General features: G+C 41.8%; 1 protein-coding gene across 2 annotated transcripts in view; it reads right to left on the reverse strand.

The window, feature by feature from the left end:
- AFF2 (ALF transcription elongation factor 2) overlaps positions 1-17,392 on the reverse strand; it is a 345,930-nt gene that overhangs the window by 157,775 nt on the left and 170,763 nt on the right. For both annotated transcript variants that reach the window (XM_086756076.1, XM_086756075.1), the window contains exon 4: positions 3,546-3,590. In XM_086756076.1, coding sequence (XP_086612202.1) covers positions 3,546-3,590 — 45 coding nt within the window. The remainder of the gene's footprint in view (positions 1-3,545; positions 3,591-17,392) is intronic.

Genomic DNA, 17,392 nt, shown 5'->3' on the forward strand with positions numbered 1-17,392 from the left:
CTGCCATTAACCTTTGGTTGTAGTATCAGGAACAGTCCCTAAAGCATTTACACAAGATGACGTAAGTGGCTGAGTGTTTCAGGAAATCTGAAGGACTGTGAAATTTTTTCTCTGAAGACTCGGGGGTCTGAACAGACTCAAGACCCTTCCCCTCACTTGGTTGGAAATTTTTGACCATGAACTCAATTACATCTTTTTTTTTTTTTTTCCTAGGGGGAAAAAAAAAAAAGAAGAAGACAGAGATTAGGAATTGCAAACCTCTACAATTACGAAAACCATTCATCAAGTTCAGCTTGAAAAAAGAGCTCTGTAAAATCAGAGGTCACATATCTCAGCTTGGGTCTTTCTTCCCTGTACAGTCTAGCAAAAAAAAACCTAGAAGAGTTACTGTGTCTTTCTGAGAGGTGAAACTGAAGTAAGTCACTTAATTCCCTGACTTTAAAAAAAAAAGAAGAAAAAGAGCAAACTTCAAGGCATGAAATGCTCTCAAGGGAGACTGGCAGGGCTGGGACATGGTAAGCGGCAGCACCTTTCCTCTGGCACTTTGGGGCACTCGGCTCAGCAGCGGACATGGCCCAGAGTGGAAATTGCCAGCTGATGCCAACAGTTTGGCTGGTCAAAATGTACGCTGTTACAGCCCCATCTGTCCACCTTTATCACAGAATCACAGACTGGTTAGGGTTGGAAGGGACCTTTAAAGCCCATCCAGTGCAACCCCCCTGCCAGGAGCAGGGACATCTCCAACCAGATCAGGTTGCTCAGAGCCCCGTCCAACCTGGCCTTGAACGTTTCCAGGGATGGCGCATCCACCACCTCTCTGGGCAACCTGTTCCAGTATTCCACTACCCTCACTGTAAAAAATTTCTTTTTTACCTTTGGGATCTGACTGTCTTGTAATCTTTCTCATTTACCTCTGCAACATCCCTTACAGGAGGGAAATGTTAACAGCCTATTTTTTTACCTGAGGAAGCTGCCATCAGGGAGCTGAGGCCCACACCCCCAAAGGCTCTTCAGAGCCTATGTAAATAGCCCCAAAAGGCCAGAAATTGTGTGTCAGGCCTGGGAACTTAATCCAGGTCCTCACAGCCTGAATCTCCTGACACATGGCTTCCACAGGGAGCCCAAAGACTGGATTTTGACCACTGCTGGGCATCACATTCTCTTACTTATTTTCTCTCCGCTGCCTGTCATGTAGAATATGATACTCTGTGTGCAGCCAAAACACATTTCCCGCTAGCTTATTCTGCATTATAAATTTGAGAAGAACAAAGTCATTGACAAAATTCAGGTACTTTAACTTGCATGTGTGCTTCAGCACCATACGAAGATGAAAGCCTAAAACGTTGCCACTGAAGGCAACCGATTGGGACTGGGGTTTGTTGAGCCTTTGATGGGCAGCCCCAGAAGCGGCTCTGTGATCTGCTGCTTTCCAGCACTCAGGGCCTTGCTGGCAGCCTGCAGCCTGCTTGCAGACAGGGTACAAGAAGGCTGCAGACAGCCTGTTAGTGCCTAAAGCCACCTAATGCCACGCTGATGGCACACGAACCCACCCTCATCGTGTGACAGCACCCAAACCTACCCAGCTGCGCGCGTGGCGAGGGACCACATGCCCCAGATGAACCATGGCTGAGGTATCACGCTCACCTGCAGCATGCCAATCCCACTGTTCCTGGCATGGGTGGTTTCATATGCTCAAGATGGCTTTCGGCTATGCCTGTGGCTATGGCTGACAGGCTTGCTCCATGGTTGGACGGCAAAGCTGGGTATGGGGGTGCTTGCAGGCATCCACACCCAGCATTCAAGAAAGATCTGCCTTTTTGTATCCCTTTTTCAGGTGCCTAGCACATGCCCTTGTGAGACAGATCCCCAGAGACATGTAAACCTGCCCAACCCCTGCTCTGTTCGCCCCGAGAGTCCCCCGAGGTTAACGGCCTGCTGCGGCAGGAGACGCTGCTGCAGCGCAGGGACTCTGCAGCGCATCCCCATGCTCTGAAGATGACAGAAAGTCCTGCACCGATCTCAGCAGGTTTGAGAAGGAAGCCTGGGACGTTCTGCCTCTGTTGACTCAAATTACAGTCATGGGGTAGGACACACGATCACCTCCTTTTGATTAGAAAAAAGGCATTTCTGCTTCCTGTGATTGATACGCACTGTTCCCACATTAAAACTGTCACCTGGATGACTGATCCCTGAAATTCAGTACATTACATTTCCTTTTGATGCTGTTTACTGAAAACAATTGCTTTCCCCAGCTAGCAAGTCAATCATTCCAACTATAGTAATGAACCTAATTGAAATATATAAACAGGGGGAGAAGACATTTAAAATGTTCCAAGTATTTCACACAGCCTTTCAACATTTTCTTTGCTTTTGCTCCCTTAGTGTTCTGTAGGTAATAAACTCCTGCTCACTTTGAAGGCTGAAACTAAATTTTATTTATTTCCTTGCATTTGTTGCTGCTGGATGCACATGCAGACGCAGACTCCTCTGTTACTTCAGGTCTAGAAGAGCATCCTTGTCCGCTGGTTCACCATACTTGTGCAGGAACACTGGCAACCCATAGGGCCATCAATAGCATCCCAAGACAATGTGTGTACACAAAACAAGAGCAAGTTTCCCAAACAATTTAACTCCAGATTGCAATGAATACTGATAAGCCTATTTTATTTTATAAGCAAGAATAAGTCCATGTCTTTGCAAGCAAGTTGGCCCAATTGTTTACATGATTTCAGGTCTGGGTTAGTTTGCACCAGTTGCTCCTACTGATAAGGACACGGCCGGCACAAATTCCCACTGATATTTTATCACCTGTACACCAAAACCCAGCAGGTTGGCTGGTGATCCCAGGGAGGTAGCTCTGGCAAAAGGGAAACTCAAACCATAAGGATAAAAACCTAAATCCCAAATAGGGACTGGTGGGCTGCAAATGTGCCCCCAGACAAATCTCACCGCCAACAGCAGACCCCAAAGTTGGGTGTCTGAGGAAAAGACCATCTTACACTAAAAATAAGGCAGATTTACATGTACACAATTTGTTGCGCACACTCCCATTTCTCCTGTTATATGATGTTGTTACAGTTTGGAGTGGTTGTTTTAATCTTCTGTATTCAACCATTGACCAGAGCTCACAGGAAAAAAATGTTTGTAGGTGTTTTACAAAACCATGCACGACGAGCAACTGCAGTCTGGGGGAAGAAGGAGGGATGCTGCAGGTCAGTCTGTGAGTGGGAGAATTAAGGTGACTCCAACCCAGGGTAGGAGAGAAATGTGTCCTGGAGAGACACAGAGACTGAGGGCTTAAAAAAGACAGGAAGGTGTGTAAATCTTGACTGAGACAAGCTGGCAGATGCAGTGATTCAGGTGAACCGACCTTACTAAGGAGCGCCCTGGGCCTGCCACTTGGCTGTGTCTCTTTAATACAGACCCACTAACACGTTATTACTTAGCTAGAGTGTTAAAGACATCCATACAACCCTTCTCCATGGAAGATGACATAACAGCACTACAGCTATACAAAAGATACAAAAGCAAAGGGTATTACTCACCCGTAATATTTCTTCCACGCAGCTGGAGTCATTGGGAAGGGTAACCTAGGTTTAAAGAAAAAAAGAAATGTTTAGTCAGGTGCTGGATGCAAAGTTCAGGGACTACAACCACACAGGTGAACAGCTAACATGCCACTGCCTCTGTTTGAAGACTGCTGTATCCACGCTTGCTGCCTACCAAATTTTCTAGACCAGATCAACATAAATCATCAGCAGGACCCTTTTTGTCAAAAGTTGGGTTTTTTCTTCCACGCTGCTTTGTGCTACGAACGACACTTTTGAAGCAATAAAATACTCCAATTTCCTCACAGTTGAGAACTGGCAGTAGAATTGCCTGCAACTTCTGTAATTGAAGAAGATCCCACTGTTACTCCCATCGGCAGCCTTCGGAGGGAAGGCGAGGTTTGCTTTAACTTGCCGCACGCTGCAGCGAAGGATGGAGGTGATCACAGTTAGGAGAAAGCTGTTATCATCAACTATCTTGTCCTACAGCTTAATAGGCTAACAGCCAAGACAGCTCTTAAAACTTAAACATACACTGTAGTAAAATACTGGTTGGACTATGAGGGTGGCTGCTGATTTTGTTGTCCCTCACTTCATCAGCCTGTTGCAGGTTAAGCATTCTCTGAAGACTGAAAAGCACAAAGGAATCCATCTTGAGAGGCTTGACAAACATTCCTTCTCCCCTCAGAAAGATGTGCTGTATCTATTGCATACAACTGTACCCACGCACACACAGTGTGTGCCCTTAACGTCTTCCAACTGAGAACACTTGTTTAAGTGGTACTTACAGCATTTGCCACAATCCCTCATCCCAACGACATGAAAGAGCACAAAACCTCTAAATACTGTGAACGATTACATAAACAACAGGCAGACATGACCTGTACATGCAGCCATTTTGAGCCCTTGCAGGTAACTATGATGGGTTCTTATCATGGGGATACCGTAGAAGAGGAAAAGATGATATTCAGGAAGGTACCAAAACCAGTTAAGTGCTTCGTACCATAAATATTCAGTGAGACTTTTCCGCCTGACGCTTCTACTTTATTACCTTCTACCTTGGTAACTAGTTTGGTAAGAGACATTCACAACTAAACTTAATCCCTGTCATCCTAATCTGCTACAGAGCTTGACTGAAAGCACCAACCATGGCTTTCCTCCTATATTTCAGCCAGCACTAAGCTTCAAGAATAAATCCACACAGCTACAAAGTCAAAGACCAGAAAGACCTATTAGATCACCAAGTTCACGCTCTGCTAACGTAGCACATTTTCCCTGTATCTTCCAGTACCGTGGCTAGTTTGATTGAAAAACTGTAGGGAAATGAGTCTCCCATCCCTTCCCTTAATAAAATGTGGATCTACACTGTAAACTATTTGGCCCTTTTTTTCCTGATAATTGTTAAAATTTTGCTTTCAGTGTGACCTCATCCTTTTTGTAGAGCTCTTCCCACTACTTTAAGTAATTCGTTACTTCCCTTCACACTTACACCATGCACAGACATGTAGAATTATACTCCGCTTTTCCCAAATGCTGTATGTTCAACTTTTACCCTTTTTCCTGATAAACAAGATTTTCCATCCCTTTTGCTTATTATATCACTGTTCTCTAAACTTCCAACGGTTCATCAATATCCTGGTAAAGAAGTACTCAAGTGAATATGACTACACTGCAGGGATATTAGTGAATTTTTCTACTTCAGCAACTACAGATGATAATTTTCTGTAATATTACTTAAAAACATTCAACTGACCAAAACAAAGCCTTACCTTTTGTCCCAAGTTTCTACTCAGCTCAGATTCTACCCAACAAGCCCAGGCTAAGAATTCCCACTGGATGGTCAGCATTAACTGCAACAGGCATGCAGCCCATCCTCATACCGTACAACTTGGTGTTCCAGCACTTCATGGCCCTTCCTTCATCCCCTACTTTTCATTTAAATCTCTTTTTTTTCCTCTCTCAATACCTGTAAGTTCTTTGCTAATCTGTGTTTTCCATACCTTATACCAACCCCCCATTCAGAGAGGAATATAATTAACTTTATCCAAAAGATTAGGAAGCATGGGCATTCCTGCAATGTGCAGTGGGATAGTGGGAGTACATATGTCTCTAATATACTCCTGATTTTTTTCATTGAAAAATTAGTACGTTGGAATACAAGAAAACAAAACAAATACTCCCCGAACAAGCTTGCAGCGTACACACCAACCACAAAATCTCTCACAGCACTAACAGGAGCAGCCCGAAACGCAGCTGAGCGAGTCAGACTGGGAAGAGTGAAAGCAGCAGAGATACAGAAGTCCTCTCTTTATTTCACACCCCTCCCTACCATTACACATCCATTTTCAATGGTTAGCTGAGACACCATGTGTATTCCTTTGTTTAGAAATGCCATAATTGTGAGAACTGTGTCCCTGGCTATTAACACAGGGCAGAGCATGTTCTTACTGGTTTCACAGTCCTCTCCCAATTCACAGCCCTGTTTAGGTTTATCCTGCTTCAGAACTAATGATGATAATAACAACAAACATACCATTTTACTTTAATCAAGCCCACTATGGACTGCAATCAGAACCAGCTTCTGCTGGCAGCACTTGCTAATAACTTCAAATGCTCACGTATCAATTTAATTGTGTTAATGGCAAGGAAGATTTTAACAGTTTGACAGAACTTTTGTTCCCTTTGGCATTGCTTTGTTTTGAATCACTGGTATTAAAGTAGTGTAAGATGTCAAAATGCTGTGATTGTCATATAGGGAGATCCAAGTAGGAGCTAGCACAAAGAGAAAAACATTTAGATTGATGCAAACATTAAAAGAATAATTATTACAACATGGTTATCAGAGGGAAGATCAATGTAAAAGTCTTTCAGTACATTGCTATTAATGGATTTCTAAAGAAATGAGATAATTTTTCTAAATTCATGCTACGGTTGCACATTCTAAAAGACCTGAAAGGCACAGATCTATTAGAAATTTAGTCTATTCTGGGAAAAAAAAAGAAAAAAAAAAACACCAAAAAACCAGCCTCTCAGCTTTTCAAAGTGTGAATCCAAATCTGCAAGTTTAATTGTCCATAAACACTTGCATTCAGGGAACAAGTGGAAGCAGGCCCACATGGCAGAGCACGGCATCCAAGCACAGATTCATCAGGACAGAATGAAACAGAGCAGATACAATATTCATCACCTCCTTGAGTGCTAGTGCTATAACAATTTGTTATTAGAATTGCTATTAATAAAATACCACATTCCTCCTGTAGTTTAGTCAAGACTGGACACCCGTCCCATATCACTACTCTCCTCATCTAACAAAAATCAAGTAGTTTAGGACCCACTACGTGATTCTCCACCCCCTCTCCTTTTCAGTTTTCATCAGTAATCAGATTCTAAAAAGGAGGGCACAGCTTGCACTTGTGCATGCGTTTGGTGCTTTTCTTCCCTTGCGAGCAGCACGGCCTAATGCAGCCAAAAGGACAGATTCCAGGAATCTGGCTTCTGTAAGACCAAATAGTTGCATTTCACATCATGAGTTCTTCTCTAGGCTGGCAGTGCATTCATCAACCCCAGACTGAAGAGCAGTGAATACTACATAAGCTGCAGACAGACGTCCTGAGGTAATAAAACTTCAATCAAAACAAGAAGATTTCACAACAGCTACATGCTACACTGAACTCATCTTCCAATTTCATTTTAATCTGGCAAAACTCTTTTGCATCAAAATGCTTCATGTTTACTTTTAAATATTGCTTGCTAAAAAAAAAAAAAAAAAAAGAAAGAAGAAAAAACCAAAAGGTCAGATGGTCAAAATATTCCACCTAACACAAGTCAATATTATAAGACTCTCTTCACATTTCGGTCCCACAAGAGAGAGAACAGAACTTAAATGAAGTGGAACCAAAGGTTTAACGTACGGCCTGGATGGCTCAGTGCTAAACTTTAAAGAGAGGGAAGGAGGGCGGAAATCTAAGAGCGAGGGAATAGTTGCCTTTAATGTTATGCAGATCAAATGACACTGGGTGAATGGTTACAATATCTGATGCGTCATGTTGATCTAACCTTTCATTTCTTCATTCAACAGTTTCTTGACCACTCTTACCTCCTGGACAATTTATAACCGGCATGAGATCAGATTTTGGTTTTGCAGCACAAAAAAAAAATCATATAAAGTCTCTTTTCCCTGTAATTTACATCTGACAGCAGGCATTTCTCAGAAATGTTAGCAACAAAATCTTCCACTAGACTTGTCAGGACAGTTCTGAGAATTCAAATGTAGTGTCAGAAAGCAGAAATACACAATGAATAATGTCTTTGCCAGAACTGACCGACTACATTTTAATCTGGATAAACTGTTAGTGAAGAATCCCTTTGGCTTTATTGATGGACAGCTGGCATTCAACAAGTAACCTCTTCTTCCTATCTTCATTTTATTGGAAAGATAAATGTAGCATTTTAAATGAATGTAAGAACCCACCCTCATCTCTTGCGTATGAGCAACTATGTGCTTACACATAGAGCTCAGCTTTCATTGTCATCTCCTTTACCAGGGAACCTTTTTTGACTCTGGGGAGATGAAGCTCATACTGCTGTTTACTCCTTCAAACACAAATTGATTTTTCACTTGCTAGCATGAAAAGATCCTGTGCATGAGCTTTGATTGATCATTTCCAGCGTGCGCTATGCAGCGATAAGAAGAAAACACTTAGAAAACCAGAAGCAGTAAAACCAGGACTGTCAGCAGAAGCCTGGTTCTACAAATGCCTTCAGCTCCTGCCAGGCTTCCTGTTAACAGGAGGGTGTTTCTTTTTTTTGATTAATACAAGTGGAAAACGGACTGGGCAGTATGAAGAATGGCAGGGTTTCCAGATACAAGACGTTGGACTAGATGACCTTCAAACGTCCTTCCAACCTATATGAACCTATGATTCAATTTTTGCAATACGCTCACTACAAATCTAAGAAGATGCAATACTTCACCTGCACCTGAATGGAGTCTCCACCCATCCCTTTCCAGCACCAACTTTCCTTTGACTGCCATCAGTACTTCCCTGCATGCCCAGGCTTCATTTCCTCTCCTCAGTCACTCCCCACATCTCTTCTGGACATGTCCCTTTTCAGACAGCAGCCTGTCCCTCAGTCGCTGTCTGACTAAACATTCCTCCTCCCGAGGAAGACTGCTTCACAGCCTCTCCAGGCGGGCTTCACACCCCTGCTCAGAGCCCACTGTTCAAACCTCCTCGGGTTGTTCTGCAGTTCATGCTTTTGTCTGTTTCCTATCTCACCAAGGGGTCACTCATGTCAAAGACACCTGAAACAGATGTCAACTCATCTCACTAGCTGGGAGGGTCTTTGCTCCTCCTTACTAACTTCAGTGCAAATGGATAAGAATGGGAGCAGCAAAAGGGCAAGGAATGAATATTGCAACCTAAGGGGTACTTTTTTTTCTGGTGTATTTGATATTCATAAGGTTATCACCAACATTTATTAGGACAAGATATGTTTGGGCTCTGGAGGAAACTGAATTAAGTCAAACATGGTGGTATTAAAAAAAAACCCTCAAATAAAATTGCTCCTTAAGTATTCAAATACACATACGTGTTCTTCACAGGGTTATTAATTCTCAAGGGAGCCATTTGTGGGTCTCAATAACGTATATCCACTGTTTTCTTTTAGTACCTCCATAAAATACCATGTACCTCTCAAAATACCATGAGAAGACTACATTTCCCAGTATTTCAACCCCAAAATATCTCGGGGGCTTATGAAAAGGTCTGTGAAAATATATATTTTTAAAATATACATATATGTTTTTATATATATAAAAAAATTAAAAATCAAGAGAGAAAGAAAAACTATTGCCTAAAACAAAATATAGAGAGCTGCTCCTCTGTTCCCCGTCAATACAAATACTGTAGAAGCACTTGTGTCAAATACGCATTCACAGGAAAATCTGAAAACAGGAGAAAGTTTTAAGGAGCGGACCGAGTTAATTATTTGTTGAGCCCAGGCAGCCTGGCCCGCAGTCAGTGCTGCTCTTCCAGTGGTGGATGGAGAAGTTTATGCCTCTTCCCTTGAGTCAAGCACATTAGCTAGGATAAACAATTTACCAGTGTGGTCCAAAATATGACTGAATCAGACTCCTGCTGACTTTAGTGAACTTCCCAAAAGGTCTCTAGTTCAGAAGCCAAAACTGCCCACAATGGGCACCTTTAGTTCCACACAAAAGCCAATGACTAACACGCTCCTCTCCAGTCACCTAAGAGCCAGAAAAAATGATGCGGTCACACCAGGTTGGGGCACTTGGCTGCTAGCCCACAAAGGGGAAGGAATTACAGTTCGATTTCCCTGCAAGGAACCCAGCTTACAACGACCTCCCAGTCAGAGCAACCCCCAACTGCAAGGACAACTTTTTTTCACTGGCATTTAGTTCTGCTACAGCAGCTTTTAAACCAGATTGACCTGGATGTGACGATTTTATTTTTCTTGTTCTTCCCAGCGCATGCAGTATTTAGCTCATTTTTTCTTTTTCATTTCTTTGATGTTTTCTTTTAACAATACCATTTCAATGTTGATCAGCATGAAATAGTCTCCATGAAAGCACAATATGCTGATGTTCAATTTAAACTCAATGGTTCTCCATTATTTTTGTGCAGCAAATTGCCAAACTCTATTAGGGAGAGAAGCCTGATAAAGTGATCTCTCACTTCAAGGTCTCCTGGGAGTTTTTTAATGTAGGTAAGGCTGCACATTTTAGTTATGGAATATTCTGAATGTAGTACTTTAGGAGCTCGCCATGATGATAATACCAGAGTAACGGGTAATGTCAGTATCCAACAAAAGGGACTTTTGCAGTACTTAATTTGTGACCAAAACACTGGCTTGCATAAAGGCTCTTACAACCATTTAATACTGACAAGGAGCACAGAAATTTGGAATTTCACATTTCCTTTTTTTTTTCGTTCTTCCTTTATTCCTTCCTTTCTTTCTCTCCGCCCCTCCTTCTCCAATGACTGCAAGTACTTATTTACTTATATAAAATAAGTACATTTTCTTATGTGCTTTGATATTTTCACCTTGTTCTGGAAGAGGTTACCTTATACATTTCCATTAAATTGATGATAAAAGACACCCTGACCTAAAATACCACTGTGCACTTGCCCACTTGAAACATCAAAGCCTGACTAACCGGCTATGCAACCCTCTGGTGCGGTGAGATATACGGTGTGGCAGAAATAAAGATCAAGTGTCTGTTCCTTGTCTTACTTTTAGCAGTATGAATGAAATCTAACTCCCCTGAAGACAATGAGGCAGTAGAAGTATAAAAGGAGTGGGAAGGGAGTTCAGCTTCCGAGTCTATTCGCCTTCAGTTAGGGGGATGTAAATTAGATGCCATATTTATTCTCAGTGTAACCCTTTGAGGCTTGGAAATAATTCAAAATCCCTTTACTACACAGGCCTAGCTGTCTAAATTTAATACAGCTTGGAAGTGGATCTCTCTCCTTTGGATCTGTTTCATGTTGGCGGAACGTGGCGTCCGTTTGCAGCACAGGCCGTGACGAGAGCGACCGGTGCAAGCTCCTGCTGAAACAGCAGGAAAGCTGTGGGGTCAGACTGCAGCCTTGGCGACACGACCAACGCTCCGCTGATGTCCGTGAAGTTGCATCGGTGTAACCCGGAGCATTATTTGACCTCATTAATTCAGACTGTAACATTTCTTTTGAGGTTTTAAAGCGGAATCTGCCCATGGCAGGGGGTTGAACTAGATGATCTTTAAGGTCCCTTCCAACCCAAACCGTTCCGTGGTTCTATGATTCCAGCCTTTAAAAGCATCGGTTTACATCTGACACCACCTTTACTGCAGCTACAGGAATACAGTGGGTGACTGCGCCGGCGATCTGTTCCACTTCTTTTCTTAAAGCCAGTATGAATGTCCTCACTGAAAAACATACTTCTGGGTTTAACTTGTACAGTGGCTGGCACAGCTGCAAGGCCAATGCTGGGACCCAAATTAATTGCTCAGAGCTTGTTTGCAAATCATCCCTTTTCATACGTCCCTCCAGCACAGACACAACTTGCAGATCGCATCCTCAGACCGTCTTCAAAACAGGGCCAGAATTCAAAGGGCAAGGATATGGTCTTGCCCAGGGGAAAACAAAGCAAACGTATTCTGAAATATCTTAGGGTCTAAATACCAGCATTACCTGTGAGCATAACTAGCCCACAGAAATACATTTTTTACATAAACTCCAACCAAATAAATTAAATACCTACATGAAATAAAAGTAATTTTCCTTTTATTTGTAACAACAAAATAGCAGAACTAATGATTATGTCTATATTGGGACTGGATCCAAATTCAGTCTACATTAAGAGCCAGATCTTACGCTCATTAAACAGTAAGACGCACAATTATCCCACTGCCATGGAATGTCATGGTTATCTTACAAAAGGCGAGCTAAAATAACACTTTTTGGACAGCATGGAACTTAGAACAAAGAAAATATGATTTTGAACGGGATCTTTCTGACCTCTCTTTTAGTTACATTTCTAATTAAAATGCTTCGATCTATTAACGCCAAGGGACACTGCTAAATGTATTCAATGCAGAAGTTGCATACTTTTCCTGAGCTCCCCAAATCTCTTAGATCTGTGTGCACTTACACTCTGCGCAGTTAAACTGCTCACTAAAATGAAAAGATATCTAAGAATAACTCACTTCCATTAGATTTATAAATCACATTAATTAATTCTACATCTCCAGTGGTGTAGAGACCAAACTCTAATGCGAGATCTAATTAAAGAAAAGGGAAAAAAAATCGGAATTGAAACACAGAAGTAACTGTTTAGCTTCAAATTAATGAGGCGCTATGCTAAGCAAGAATGTCCATAAATCCCTAATGAGGATTTTAAACACATTAAAACTTCCTAATACAAAGTGTTTCCCTTCCTTTTATCCAATAACAAATAAGCCAATAATTTTCTGCCTCTAAATGACACTATTAACTGTCATGGCATGTTTTATTTGCCAAACCCTCCATTCAAATACAGTAAAACCAATTAATTTGCCTGCTGTGAAATGTGTTTCTTGATAGCTTTTATGTGATTTTTCTTCTCAAAGAAATGTAAATAGGAGGTCAATGTAGGTTCCTGATTTTGCTTAAAAATATGCCGCAATAACTATAGATTTTCTAGTCAGTTTGCATTTCAAATGAATTGAAAGATAACCTCCATTTTCAGGTCATCAATCACATAATGGTCTCCTGATAAGTAAACAGTTACAGAGTAATAGTTTTATTACTAGGGAAATGGTCCCACATTTAAGCTGTGATAGTTGCAAAATTACCACTTTGTTCTGTTATAAATAACGGTTCCCAGTCAGGGTGCTTGGCCTTTCTGGTCACACCCACCAGCGCCCAGTGTGTGTGGCCCTCGCAGCCACGGTCCTCTGGATTCACACCAGTGTTAAACTCCACGTCTTTTAAGTGTGAGGATGGTGGACCTTTTTTTTTTTTTGGTCAGAAAAACCTATAGAACAAATAAAAGATAATTCTGTGGTTTCAATGGTCCCCTGGGCCCCACTTAGATCTCAGCAGAGAAGAGCAAGACAGTCTTACCGCCCCACAATTAAGGTGCATCCAAATCTCGAAAGCTCTTCCAAGGTTTTGTCACTGTGAAGAGCATCCTACTAAAAAGTATACATTTTATACTTCAGAAATACACTTTTTTTGGTCTGTGCCCACTATGTGAACTGAACTGCACTGGAAATTGAAGGCAAAATAGAGGATAATGCATGGCATGCCATGGTTTATGGGGCCTAACTGCATGCCAATTAATCTTTACAACATATGTACAGTTCCAGCAGCTCTTGCATTGCATCAGGATCACTTGGAGACTGGTTTCTTCGCCTTAAGATGGAAACACAACTTGCAAAGAACCCCACATCACATCACATACAAACATAGAGAGAAGGAACAGGGAATTAAATAAAACAAAGATGCCTACCAGTGCTGAGAAGGATATAACTGCTCACTTATTTAATCGTCTGCAACAGATTACCAACCAGAATCAGATAATTTATGTAGTGTACCAAGACAGCTGATTTCCAATTTGCACTCGTATGTGTGTTTTTTATTGAAATAAGCAAAGAGAATCTGCAGCCTCCCTCAGAGGAGCAGTGCCAAGGCCAGCTGACACATGAGAAGGGCCGGTGAGAAGCCAGGCTGGGACAAATCAAAGGCAGCTCCGTTAGTCACCGTCCCCAGCACTGGGACACATGGCACCAAACCCTTATTCCTTCCTTTTTCCCAACAGAAATCCCTGTTACTATTGCTAGAAAGTTTTGTCATAGTGACCTTTCTGCAGGCATGTCTGGAGAAGCAATTTATATTTATATGTTATTATAATATAAAATTATATAAGTATGTAGCCAAATAAGAGAAAAATGCATTGCACAAATAACTGTGTTTTGCTCTATAACCACAATCCTATCTAATAAGCTTAGGAATTGAACTGCAGCAGTTGCAAAAAGTAAACTGACCCCTTGTCTTGCCTGAACAGTGAGAAAAACATGTTCTTTCTATACACTCTTGGCTAATAAGAATTCCCAAATTAAACTTTAAAAAATATTTAAGTGAGAGCTATGCTTGACAGTCACATATGACAAAATCAATTTAATGATGGATACAAGCTTTCAAGCTTAATATACCACGTATTGTAACTTGTATTCTGCTCACTTTGAAATCCAGAAGTTTGAAACAAGCTCCACCTCTCCAGAATGCAGCTGTCTGCATCTAATTTTGCTGATAAAATGTAAATAAAAATTGTTTATATTTCTGCAAAGGATCTGCTATGATATCCCACATCAACAACTTTTACATCTACTACTTAATCGAGACATCGAATCGGGCTAAGACCACCTGACATTATTTCACTTCTGACCTTTTCAACTGTCAAAGCAGACAGATTTTTATCCTACAAGACTCGAGCCAAAGCCTCAAAGGTGCAGTGCCAGAGCATTAATCCATTTCACTAGACAGTCATTGAAATTATAATTGAAAGTTCAACTTACTTTAGCATTTTATGCTGAAATACTTCTGGCAGCCCAGGGCAGAAAGTCGAAATCTGGTTTCCAATGGAGACCATTTTCAATGGTTTCTAAATGTTGGCAGCGAAATTCCTTATTGTCAAAGAGATCAGCAGATGCCGGCTTCCATTATTTTACTTTCTGTGACTGCTGCTCACTCCAGGAAGCCTTTCTTTACCTAAGGATGCTGACCTGCTGCCGGATCTCATCAGAAACGGACTGGGAAAGACACTGATTTATGAGGAGACTGGGGACACTTCAGGGAAATTCCCCACAGTAGCTGGGGCAGATCCCATTCCTCCATTTATTCTGACTGATGCCACAAGCAGGAAAACAAATCTGAACAAAAGACATAACGCAGATCTGTAAAAGCTCCAAACTCAAGCTAAATAAAGTGATCCATGTGTGTTACACTATCAAAAGTAACTCCAGAATCTGCAGGATCGGTGGGCAGCTTTTCCTCTTCACCAACAGGTTGTCATAAAGGAAAAAGGACTTTTGAATCTGAAAATAACATCACCATTTCAAGTAGTCAGGGGGCTGTAAATCCTTTGTTCTGGTATTCTGGAGCTGCCCAGAGGTCTTTGGCCAGGAAGTTCCCTATAAATAACAGTTTATTATTCCTAGACTAATCTCGAAAGCTATCTAAACAAGCATTTAATTTAACTTGGAAGACATGTTTCATTAAAACCTAAACGTCTTTTTTCTTCATTTTTACAGTGGGGCTGTCTAGTAATTCTTGGCATCTCATCCAGAGGCTAACAAATTTCCTTTTTTGGGAGAGGGAAGGGGGAACAGGGAACATAAGATCTAATATATATATTATCATATAATGATAGGTCATTTTATCAATGTTTTCAAGACTACTATTGTATTTGCTTTATAAATTAGACTGCCTATATCTGTACAAGATCCCTTAAATCCTTAGTGCCAGGATATCAGGCCCTTAATTCAAAGCACTGCAAAACAATGCTGCAGCAATGTATGAGCAATGGGAAGAAAACAGCCCTGAAGACCAGGGCTGTGCTGGGTCTCCTTGGGGCGCAGTGAGCTCAAGGCTCAGCTCTCAAAGTCAGACCATTATGGCAAGGAGAAAACAGATCAGCTCCTAGGCAATGCAAATCTCACAGAAGGGCATCCGAGACAAACACCAGAACTGCACGATACCGTAGGGACATCAACAGTGCCATCAGCAAACCCTCTGTACCCTTAGCGGGGCTGCCTTGGCACTTACTACTTCAGCACCTTTAATTACTTTGCTGTTTCCAGCCCCGAGATGTCCGTCTCCTACTCCACATGTGCGTATGTGCACACGGGTGTTTGTGCACATCACTGTGTGCTTTTATTTCTCCTTCCCTTCCCTCCTACTTAGATATACTGGCAAAGGCGATTGACTGCTCTACGCTGCTAGTGTTATCTCACACAGCCAGCGCCACCCTCCTGTTTGATCTTTTTGCGTCCCAGTTCTGATGCAGCACAGGGGGCAAAGCCTCTTTGGATCCCTGTCTGGACCACGACCTTCATTCTAGTTTGCTGCCCTGTACTCGATCCACACACCCTGTCAGCGGTTCGACCCACAACTGCCGTCGCCTACAATGGGACACAGGCCCTTTAACAGTCAGCTTTCATAGAATCAGTTAATTTCAAACAGTTTTATTTTACAAACTTTAGAGTAAATATTCTGAGAAAATTTATTAAAGTAGAAAATAAAATAATTTGAAGCCAGAGACAGACAGAGGATTTGGGAATTTATATTTTCATTTTGCTAGAGGTGTACTGCAGCTTTGGGGAAGTTATTTAACTTCTGTGTGTCTTTGTTTAGGGACCTATACAAAGACAATAAGCAACACATAACTAGCCACCACTCAGGTATAGCAGGAAAGCAGTGGTTTGGAGACCCTCAGCAGGATGGTGTCATACAGAAGTGACATATATACACAAAGCTGTATACAACTGGAGATTCCTGACTGCTGTAAATGTCAATCCTCAATAAATGGCTTGACCTTTTTTATCTATTATTTCCATTTTGTAACTGAAATCAGGTCTGACACGCTGAGCATTCCAGGGGAATAAGCGCAGCTTGGGGTTGACTCTGCAGTCCCATGTCTCACATCACACCCTTGAAATGCAACGATCTCCCCAGAAACGCAACGCTCTCTTGGTACTTAAGCCTCAAGGACCTCCGTTTGCTGGCTGACCTGACAAGCCAATGAGCCCATTATCAGTGTATCTCTATAAACCAACGAGGTTTCTTTTAGTGGAACTGCTTAAAGCATACAGCAGCTTGATCTTGGAGAAGTTGTCCTTTAGGCATTTAATTGAGATCTTCCATGGGCAGTCACCTTCTGGATGAACCCACTTCTGCACTGACTACACAGAGAGGCCAGGGTCGTCGCTTTGCTTCATCGGGGTGCCTCAGTTAAAGACTGAAAGGGAGGTGAATTAAATACGAATCACAAACCTCACAATTGCGCTGCAGCTCATGTGCTAGGCTGAACTCACATCGTAGAAATGGAAACAGATGGGGAATAAATTCCCCACCAGACAGTGGCTTGAGGATCCCAACGCAAGACTCTAACGCTAACCATTCTTGTCAAGCTAGACAATGAGCAATTTGTTGTCTAATGACAATTTTAAGCTGGAGAGAGGAAGGGGAATTGCTTTGCTTTGGACTTAAAACCAGTATTTTAAAAACTTTTCAGAAAGATGAAAATTTGAAATTATTCATTTTACATTGATCTAAAAAAAAATCACTGTGACAAAA

Source organism: Chlamydotis macqueenii, chromosome 11, assembly GCF_036417535.1.
Source record: "Chlamydotis macqueenii isolate bChlMac1 chromosome 11, bChlMac1.mat, whole genome shotgun sequence".
NCBI classification, from domain to species: Eukaryota; Metazoa; Chordata; class Aves; order Otidiformes; family Otididae; genus Chlamydotis; species Chlamydotis macqueenii.